At 33.6% G+C, this 10,995-nt stretch overlaps 1 protein-coding gene and 2 long non-coding RNA genes across 3 annotated transcripts; 1 reads left to right on the top strand and 2 right to left on the bottom strand.

The window, feature by feature from the left end:
- Window positions 1-976: 976 nt before the first annotated feature.
- On the bottom strand, window positions 977-1,767 carry LOC123706226. The gene is made up of 2 exons (XR_006753385.1): window positions 1,459-1,767; window positions 977-1,073 (listed from the first exon to the last, which is right to left on the bottom strand). It is a non-coding gene; the product is annotated as an uncharacterized LOC123706226 (long non-coding RNA).
- Window positions 1,768-2,652: 885 nt separating this feature from the next.
- LOC123706218 (arrestin domain-containing protein 4) lies at window positions 2,653-8,045 on the top strand. Its single transcript, XM_045655393.1, has 6 exons — window positions 2,653-3,197; window positions 3,628-3,744; window positions 4,836-5,053; window positions 6,239-6,421; window positions 7,198-7,380; window positions 7,758-8,045. The coding sequence occupies exons 1-6, from the start codon at window positions 3,077-3,079 to the stop codon at window positions 7,923-7,925; spliced, it is 990 nt and encodes a 329-aa protein (XP_045511349.1). The 5' UTR covers window positions 2,653-3,076; the 3' UTR covers window positions 7,926-8,045.
- Window positions 8,046-9,396: 1,351 nt separating this feature from the next.
- LOC123706212 lies at window positions 9,397-10,915 on the bottom strand. The gene is made up of 2 exons (XR_006753384.1): window positions 10,718-10,915; window positions 9,397-9,855 (listed from the first exon to the last, which is right to left on the bottom strand). It is a non-coding gene; the product is annotated as an uncharacterized LOC123706212 (long non-coding RNA).
- Between the last annotated feature and the right edge of the window lie 80 nt (window positions 10,916-10,995).

Here is a 10,995-nt window from a genome sequence, read left to right as displayed (position 1 = left end):
CCTTCTCACATAATTTCGCATTTATTATATACGTAGGATTAAACAAATAATGTATTCAACTGAAATTAATTATAAGTTTTGTTTTTTTATTATTTATTATTTCATGAAACCGTAAATGCAAAATACATTCACGATTTTATCGATTGAAGCACATCCCATCACTATCACCTTCTATCTATCTAAATACGTACCTATAGTAAAAATGGTGCCATGACTATGTTGAAACGTAGCTTGTTGTCTATAGCTGTCTCATTCTTTCATACGACGTTTTCTTTAGATAGAGAGAAACAAATATATGTAAATTGTATACGCTCGATACAAGTACTCTATAGGTTTATTGCTCTTAGGTATTTTCCAATTACAGCACTAGAGCCACAGACTAGAGCGCATTAATGTTCCAACTACAGCAACCTGTGAGACAGCAACGCTTCGCACAATCGAGCACTCAAAAGTAATGCAGCGCGTGAATTGATGCGTGCAATCGATTTATCGTTAGTAATTATTAATTGTTGGAAAAAAATTTAAAGCTTTCGTTTCATTGTAGTTTTTTCGAAATAATCAAAGTTAATTAAAATTGTGTAAAAAATAAATATACAGTGCGACACAAAAGAGATGACAAAAAATGAGGGCGCCGCTCATATAGCAACACTGATACTGCGACGCAAGCAATCTTGATACTATAGAATAAAAATCAAAAAAATAAAAAGTAATAAATACCGCGATTTAAAGTTGTTTCATTCATCATCGTGTAAATTTAAGACAAAAATACATTAGTATTTTAAATGACCTACCTAGGTCAAATTTTACTTAAATGTATTTGGAATTAGTTTATAGAAATCGGTCAAGCCATTTAGACTGCAGAGGCGCACATAGAATCAAACATACGAACAAACAAACATACATACATACAGCTCAAACCTAAGGCTCAAACACATTACGCTCCTTCTGGGTCCGTCAGGTAAAAAAAACAAGGTGATTTGAAAACTACATATTTTTATTTATTTTTTGTAGATATTCTCCTTCATTTTTACTCCCTTGCTCCACTATCCTGCGTACTGTGCTTTCAGAAACCCCTATAACAAACGAATTAAGATGAATAAAATCAAATAGTACATTTAACATATTTATTTAGTAGCTTAAAACTATTTTTTTTTATGTCGGAGGCCAAGACTCACTTTGGATCCCTGCGTCCACTCTAGTAAGTAGCAAGTAAGGATTCATAGATAGCTGTATGAAAATAGTTATCACTATGCTATTTAAGGCTGGTTGGATTGGATATAACTTCTTGACTCAAATTGTGCTGGTCGCACTATAAAAACTAGTTTTTGTTTACATACAAATAACCTCAAATTAAATTTCAAAAACGTAATAATCGCCATAGATACGTACATTAAACACTCGTCACTAATGGAATATTCTATTTTACATAATACTGAGCAAAAATAAATAGAATCTCACCGGTATAATCTGCTGTACGTCTGTAAACGTTTTCCAAATATTTTTCTCGTTTTTCAGCTTGAAATTATGAGAAACACCGAATGAAAACTTTATATATGGCATCACGGACACCGCTACGTTTAACCTTTTTCATGATTTCTCCTTTTTTTAGTAAATTTCTTGTTTAAAATAACAATTTTATCTCAACTTCACCAAATAAACAACAAATTTTTATTCAACTTGACAGCTGCATTGATAATTCAGGGTTGCCAGATAATGAAAAAAAATTAGTTCCAAATTAATTAATTTCATCTCTTTTATGTCGCACTGTAAGTATGGATGAAGGTACAAACATTGAAAAAAATGTTAATGAAATAATCAAAATCCAAATTACTTAAAATAATGAGGTTATTGCTAACTCTATGAATATTTTTTTTTCAACACTGAACTTAGCGCAACTTGCTGGTGCGTTTCATGTTCCAATTAAGCATCAGCATAATTCGACATTGTGCGCCACTGAGTCGCATTATGCTCTGTAATTGGAAAACAGCCTTAGAGCATTAAACCAACGGCTCAGAGCAAGTGCGCCCGGCAAACTTCTTGGCCAAAAAGTAAAGTAGTGGTGTGAGAAGTTTGCGCATCAAGTTTTAGTACATTTTTATATCAATTCTTCATAAATCTAGACATATTTAAAATGTGATTTAAAATGACAAGCTGCCTAAATAATTTGTTGTACAAGCTGCATCAGCTAACAGCTTGAGAATAGTATCTGATTAAAATTATTGTTTTATTAACGATAACCCTTCACGTCTTCATTTAACTCTAGCTACTTTCAGTTTCAACCGGCGCATGATGCAGCAGCTTCTGATTTCTATCGTACGCCACTTAAATCTATAAAATAAAAATGAATCGCAAAATGTGTTGGTAAGCGCATAACTCGAGAACAACTGAACCGATTTCGTTAATTCTTTTTTATTACATTTCTTCAAGTACGAGGATGGTTCTTATGGAGAGAAAACGTAAAAATGTACCACGGGCGAAGCCGGGGCGGACCGCTAGTATATTATACTTTATGGTACGCCATTACTTGCTCTAATACGCTGATTTTTTTTCTGAGTTTATTTTGGAGTCTGACGTCTGCGGGGTGTGACTATGTCATTCTGCATTCAAGTCAAAAAAGTCACCGTGACATCTGACATTGACGAGTTAAACAAGTTCGCGACTTGCGAGTCTCTTCGAAGTTTATTAAAAGTTTTATAAACTTTTTTTTATATTTAAGTGAAGTGCCGATATAGTCGTTCTTAATCGAAATTACTACAATAAAATATTAAAGAATTTCAAAAACCATACTTCTTCGAGTAATTTACATAAGAATTGGTATTTGGTTGGCCTTCACTATTCACTCAGTGTTTCTCAATTCCCACCTACAAGTGGACTTGAGATGTTTAATTTAAATAATGTCATCGTACGTGCATGAGATAATAATTTAAGTTTCTCCTAAAAAGTGTTTCTTAACAAATACTTCTTAAAAACGATAGTGTTATTATACAAAGCATTGTAATGCATTTATACAATTAATATTAATAAAATAAATAAGTGAATTAAACTTTCTGTGAGCTTATAATTATAAAACGTAAAAATGCCGAGAAAATTGTTAAAGTTTTTGATAGTGTTTGATAATACTTCTTTGTTATATTTTCCTGGTCAGTTCTTATCAGGAAAGGTGCTAATGGAATTGCAAGATGACACTCCTGTTTTGGGTAAGAAAACTAATAATTAATGACACTACATTCAAATTATCATTTTTAAATGTGTGTGTATATAGTAGATAACTTTAATAGGGTATAGAAAATAATTATAATTGATTTTGCTAAACTTCTTTCAACTCTTGTAATGTGGGCGGAAGAAGGCTAACTAGTTTAGAGATTGGCCATAAAATATAATTAACTTATGGGCTCAATATGCTAGAATATGTAGTACGTTAAATAATTACTACTTAGATAGTTTTTTGTAAAAGGATTCTTATAAGAAAAGAAAAAGTTTGTGATGATGTTTAAAACTTTAATTTAGTTTGTTTTAACAAAGTATTAAAAGTAACCTATTTATGAGATTAGTTAAGGCAAGAAAATTATAATATATGTCTATATGCAGATATATAATTGATTTACATGAAAACAATTTTACTTCCAGGGCTCCACTTCCATGTAATTGGCGAAGGTGTGGTTAGGGTGGGGTCTGGTCGGCACGAGAGGCTCTTTGATAAAGAGAACTACATAGACTTCAGAATGAGACTTTTGGGAGAACCTGGTAATATTTATTTATAAAAATATAACTCTTTTATATAAAAGTTAATGACTACTAACTAAGATTGTATAATAAATAATAATCACTAGTTATTAATGGTTATATAATTATGTAGGTAACAGACAATCAGATTTAAGAAATCGACAGGGAAATTGTTATTGTATTTTTATCAACACAAATCAGAAAAAAATTGGTAAATTTTAATAATAAAATAAGATACTATTGGTAGTATAACGCTAGATAATATCTAACAATAATGCTAGAGAATTAAATCTGGAAAGCAAAATGGGCATTAATTTACTTTTGATTTCTTGTTCACATTTATGAATTATATTATGTGTGAACATTATGTGAGAACAATAAGCAAATAAATTTTAATAAGACATATTTTCCTGAGAACTGAAAAATTTCAAACATTATTCATAACTGTACATAATATGTTATGCTCAGTGGTTTAATGATCTTAGAGGGAGTTATTTCATGAAGCATTTTATAATAACACTAGTATATGATACTTTTCCTCTATTATTCAAGCACATTATTTTGTAATTGTTCCAAGAAGTATGAAACATTGTCTGTCTGAACTGATTTTTACATTTAGTATGGATGGCAAGGAATTATAATAGTAGATTAAAATTTGTATCGAGAACAATACCATTGCAATTCCATGAAGGACATGCAACTGTATACTATTTCAGGAAGTTAAAATAAAATTATTACATTGCAGTTGTTGTAGGTATTCATTGTTCTGCTAGAAAATCGTTATCACATAAAAGCGAAAATAGCAAATAGCGCAGAACACATTGTGGTCACAGTAAAACACTGCACAACGCTAAATTTGTGTTATGGCTCTCATGAAAATGTTCACGATCCAACGAACGCTAGGTCGACACGACACGATTTCGCCGTGTTCTTTCAATGATTGTTACAACGCGGCATGTTAGATTTCGGGCATAAAACGCACTTCGCGTTGTGGATCTTTGTGCCCACGACGTGTTGTAACTTGTAAGCTAATTTTTCGTTCAATGGGCGCTTCGATCTTTGAGCGTACAATATTCTGAAACATATTACATATTTAAACTCCATTCGAATAGGTCACAGCGCATCAGTCCTGTCGCCAGGCATCCACAGCTTTCCCTTCAAATTAGGCCTACCAATGGGCTTACCGTCCACATTTCTCGGAACTCACGGCTGGGTCCAGTACTACTGTAAGGCAGCGCTGCGGGAACCCAACGGCTTGACGCACAAGAACCAGCAAGTGTTCATTGTTATGAACCCGATTGATCTTAATTTGGAGCCGCCTGTGCTTTCAGTGAGTATAAATGTTGCTTTTTTATATGAGGGATTTTAATAAGTGTTGTGTTGTGCCTTCGGTATCTTATAGGTATTAAGCTTATATCATAGATATTATTATTAGATAGATGTTGTTAGTGTTTGATTTAACACATTAACATAATGTTTACGTTATGTTATGTTATTATTATGTTCATCGAAAAGCCTACCTCAGATATAGTATAGTAGCTAGTCGCCCGACGTGCATTCTCCAAAACATTTTTTGCATACTTTTTATTGCTTTCAGAGTTTCAAGGAAGCTATTCCACTGAACATTATGCTGATTATATAACATTAATGCACACCTGCTTGAGGAAACAGTGAAAGTCATTTGACTCTGTGTTGCATGTCATTTAAGCCTTAGTACGTTCAGTCGTTATTGCACTAAGCAACGTTCTTAGTCACCATTCTATTGTTATTAATAGCGTCTAGACATGATTGAATTGATTGTCATTTTTTTGTTAAGAGCTATTCAATAGTTTGGGTTTTTAAAGATTTTTATTGAGCATAAAGAGCCAATAAATAATACAATATATTTCATTTTTGAAAGTAGAATTTTCAATGCTCTCATGAAATAATAATGATGCCAATGAACCGTGGTGTGGCTTTAACACAGCTAATACTAATTACTGTGATTCCATTGTAAATTGATTCCAATACTAATAACTATACAGTATACTAGACTTTAAGTAATATCGACAGTGCCTCTTCGGAATTTTTAGTGCGTGTATTAATACGAGTAATTAATTAAAATTACATAGTTGAAAAATGCTGCAAGCTAATTTATTTCACCCGAATTCCAACGCGCGCGTTGCGGCGTGTATGATGTATCTACTATAACTATTATAGAATAGGTACTTAAATCGTGCAAATTAATTAACCTGATATAAATTAAAAAAAAAATTGCTTCCATTTTAATTTAAGATTACGTCCCTGATTAGTAGAATTGGAAGTCCTATAACAGATATCAATATCAGTTCTTCCTGTGACTTTTCCCAGAATTAATTTGTAATTGGGGTGGAGTGGTGTGCATGGGAAGCGGCTCGGTTAGCTGCCGTGTTCGTTAATTTTAAGGAAGTCCATGTCTAGGTGCAATGGAAGTCTTGTAAACATATCTGTTTCTTGCAGCAGATATTCCCAAAACAATGTTTTCCTCAAATTGCAGCAAGAATTCGAGCTAAACGTCGAGCACAAGCTCGGCGTGGGGTGCGTGGGTGGAGGTTCGGTGAGCTGCCGCGTGTCGCTCGACCGCGGCGCGTACGTGCCCGGCCAGAGCATCGCGCTCACCGCGCACATTGCGAACAATTCGCGAACCGCTCTAAAGTGCACGAGAGCGTCGCTTACCGAGGTAACTTAGGATAGTTTGTCAATTTGTTTGGTGGACTTATTTACGAGTAAATTTTTTTTCCAGTTTCTATTATGTGTTGGAAAAGTGTTTACTATCTTTTGGTAGTTATTGTCGCATTTTATTAAAATAGAGTTAGTTAAATAATTTGTGTAACATCTGAAACAGCGATAGGCTTCATTATAATACTTTAAAACTTTATCTATTTATTTCATCTCATGATCTCTATCAATCAATCAACTAGTTCAGAGTATCGAGATTTTATTAAAATTATAATTTTTATGCCGTATTATGGGTGTATAAGTTGGATGAGGCAAATAACTTTTTGAAACGGACGTATAAAAATGTAATAGTCCGGGAGCCAGGTGCAAATTTGGTTAATTATTTCCTCTCGAGAGATAATTCGTCAGACTCATCAGAGTATAGTATTATAAAGCCTCGTGAACGTCAGCTGGCGCACGATTGAGGGGTGAGCGGTTGTAGCCTCCCACGCACGTAGTAAAAAAAAATACATTCATTCATTTCCTCTCAGCTAAAATTTGTCAAATTGTAGCTAACCCAATATCTCAACGAAAAAAAATAATCAGCTGGTTACAACATGGTGTATTATACTTCAGGAGGTTACAACCGCTCATCCCCCAAACCGAGCGCCAGCTGACGTTCACGAGGCTTCATAATACTATACTTTGATGCATTTTACTAATTACCGCTTGAGAGGAACTTGGTCATGAAAATCTGTTGCTGGCTCCCGGACTATAACGTACGTTGTTGTGTCGCAGACGATCCAGTACACGGCGCACGGGCGCGTGGCGGCGCGCGAGGTGCGGTCGCTGGCGCGGCTGGCGCACGGCAAGTGCCGCGCGGGCGGCGCCGACCGCTGGCGCGAGCTGCTGTACGTGCCGCCGCTGCCGCCCACCAACCTGCGCGGGTGCCACCTCATCTCCGTGCAGTACGACGTGTTTGTGAGTGCATCAGTACTTTATATAGGGTTTCGTGTCCTAAAGGTACCTTACTATCCATACGAATGAAGCGTCAATCAACAATGGTTCTAAATAAACGACATAAATCGTATTAAGCTTTTTTAAGCGCGTTAAAATGAACTCTTATTTGATGGATTTCTATGTGGCTTTTACCGACGTCCCTTGTGGAAATCTTTAAAAAATTATGTCTTTAAGTTCCAATACAGAAATTGTATTTTGAGTTTAGGACGCAGCCCGCAGACATTTTCTTCCAAGAAAATCATTTTGCCGGTAATTTACTTACTACTCCGATAATGCAGACTGTTGATACCAATAAAATAACATCTATTTTAATTCTATCAATATTTTATTTCACACAGTTCGTAATCGAACCGAAGAGTCTGGAAAAGGAAGTGAAGCTCCAACTGCCAATACTGCTAGGTACGTATCCGTTCCGCGACGACGACGACGAGACGCACCCGCCCACGCACTATCCGAGCACACTGCCGATATTCAGACCGTGGTTACATGAGAAACAGACGCATTAGACATGACATATACAAGGAGTTCGAATAGCTTTTGACAGAACGAATTAAAAAAAAAAAAAGAAAAAAAATTGAATGGTGTTCGATTTTCGAACTCTGTATGCGCATTTTTGTAAATATACGCAGTGCGTATGTACCGAATTGAATTGTATTTGAATAGGTATTAATTGATCGAAAATTACTTAATGAAGTGAAACTTTTTTATCGAGGTTGGAAAAAATTTAGTGTAACATTTTTGCGTTACGCGTGATATTTTTCCGTTACGCGCCATCTTTTTCTTATCCCTACCACGCGTGATTCGACGTATTTCTGTAAAGTTGCATATATGTAGTAAATTATTTTTTGAAAAATAAGGTCATAAAGAAGTTTCACTTCTTACGTGTGTACACTACACGCACACATTTTTTTTTCAATCTACCTTCAAATACACGAATTGCATATTGCTATTGAAAATTTGTGATTATTATTCTATACAAATTTGAAATGTAAATGTTAATGCTGCTATATTTGTATAATTATAACATTGTTGTGTTCAGTCTTTACATATCAATTTTACACAACGTCAAAAAATTAACTCTTTATATACACACTAATCTAATAACTTGTGCCATTAAACATTTACATTAAATGAGAATTTAGGGATATTTTTAGATGTACTATTGTATCGATTGCGTATTTTATAGAATTTAATAGGTTTTTAATGATTTTAATATTAACCTGTGATATGACAATCCGTCCATTTTAATGTAGTATTCTTTTATTTTTTCAATAAAGATGTATTTGATATTGGCTTATATCTACTGTATAGGTGCTAATAGCCTGTAGCTATGTTATTCTTATTGGATAATTAATATCAGGGTTGCTTTTGCATTCCAATTCTTTATTGAAATGAATTATATTATTGTTACTTAACTTTTTTTCATACTTTTAAGAAATGTATACAATAATAAATATAGCAATGTAATATTGTGTTTTATTTACACCTTTATAATATGAACCAAATCATGTTTCCGTCGACCAAGTTTTCGAAATTTCGGTACCTTCAATTAATATAGAAGAAGTACATTTTAGACACGTGTGCTCGGCGTGTGCGTTACCCAGGCAAAATGTTTTGCTTTAGAGAGATGAGACTTAAACAAATAATTAGTGTATCATGAGGAGCAATTTGTTTACTAATAGCAAAATTTGTTTGAATTGTAGTTTTTAAGTTATTTAAGAAAAACAAATTTTGCTGGAGTAACGTTTGAAACGTTACCCAGGCAAAATCGTCTTTCAAAAATTAGTTTCAGCACGGAACCAAATACATGAATAGATAGCTTTTGTTGAGTAGTAAATGTTTATAAATAGCAAAATTTGTGTGTGGTATAGTTCTTTAGTTATTTAAGATTTTGCTGCGGTAACGTTTTGGGATTTCCCAGATCTCGAAAACGGCTCAACGCAGAAGTTTGAAAAAAATACCAATAAAAGACCTCAATTTGTTTAAATTTGTTTAATCATTAGTTTTTGATTTGGTTGACGTAAACCAATGTAATTAAATGGTTTCAAAAATCAGAAGAAGCGGGTTTACATGTAAACCAATACACTTATAACCAAATAAACAGCTGTAAAAAATACCCGTGGTTCGACGCTTGTTTACATCAGAAATATTAGATTTCATACTTTACACATTAAGAAGATAAAAACAAATTTGATTTATTTTAGACTGGTCGTACTTTAGCGATCAAATACGCAGTTCCCATAACATTAAGAAACATGGCATACTTTAAACAAATTAAAATGATTCCTGAAAATTCCTTCCTGTTAATTGCAGCTTTGAATTACGGCTCTAATGAAAGTTATCTCAAAAACAAGATTATGTCAGCAATTCTCTAATGAGCCGACCAAATTGAAAAGGTCACATAAAAGCGACCGCACCATACATAAGCGCAACCATCTGAAATGAACAGGATAATATAGATGTTTTGTTAGTACAGTTGAATACAAAAGTTTTCTGGTCAGGTTAGTTAAAATAATAAAATGGTTAAGATTCATTATTTTTATTTAAAAAATCAGTCTCATACAAATTATATGTATTGCTTTGCCTTAGCATCAACATTTTTGAGTTTTGTTACGTGTTACTTAGAGTGAATATTTTAACATTACATGTGACTGCCACAGGTGGATAACCCGTGAACCAATCATTGTCAAAGCGTCGTAACCTTCTTTTAACTTAATGTTGAAATATCCACTCTAAGTAACACGACATAAAGCTCATATTTCAATACCACAGTGTGACTTGAGTTGGAATTGAGTCGGCGTTGTGTGTGTAATGTGCAAAGCACATTTAATGTTTTTTTTTACAAAATATGTATTATCGGCTTGCCTATATTTCTTGCCCTTATGAGGGACGGTTTCGAGCATATTCTATAAAAAATGTATATAATCACAAAACTTTTAAATGAGAAAACAACAATATAATAAAAATCTTCCAACAATTATATAAAAAATAAACAACTTTTACACTTATGTACCTATTTAAAAATATAGGAAACAGTACAGTTTTTATCATTAATAACTACTAATATCACTCATAATCACAGATTCGTACCTAAGTCGTATTATTAAGTGTAATACTTAATAGAAAAGGGTAAGGGTAAAAGGTCTAATTGGAATATAACGTTTCCTATGGTCTAACTTGAATATTTTAATTTATTTTAATTTTGAAAATAAATCGTTTATTTTTTAATGATTTTTAATTATTTTTACTTCATACTGAAACACAACTGTACTGTAAAATAAAAACATTTAATACTCACATCGTTCAAAGACGTCGTCGTACACACACACATAAACCACAAGCACTTCTCTCCAAAACACTTGGTTCACGACTGATTGTTTCATTGGTTCGGTCGGAGCTAGCGTACCCATAGATAGAGCGTACTCAACTACTCACAGCTAAAGAGTAAGTAAGACAAGGCATATAGCTGTTGCGTTGCATTGCACACAGCGATGCGCGCTGCTTGACTAGCATCAAGAACGTTAAAACGTTTTTAGCGTGGCTTTGCGTTGTGGTATCAAAATAAAACATTTGGTT

This window comes from Colias croceus, chromosome 1 (genome assembly GCF_905220415.1).
Source record: "Colias croceus chromosome 1, ilColCroc2.1".
NCBI classification, from domain to species: Eukaryota; Metazoa; Arthropoda; class Insecta; order Lepidoptera; family Pieridae; genus Colias; species Colias croceus.
The sequence above is the reverse complement of the archived record's forward strand: the minus strand, read 5'-3'. Positions and strand labels throughout refer to the sequence as shown.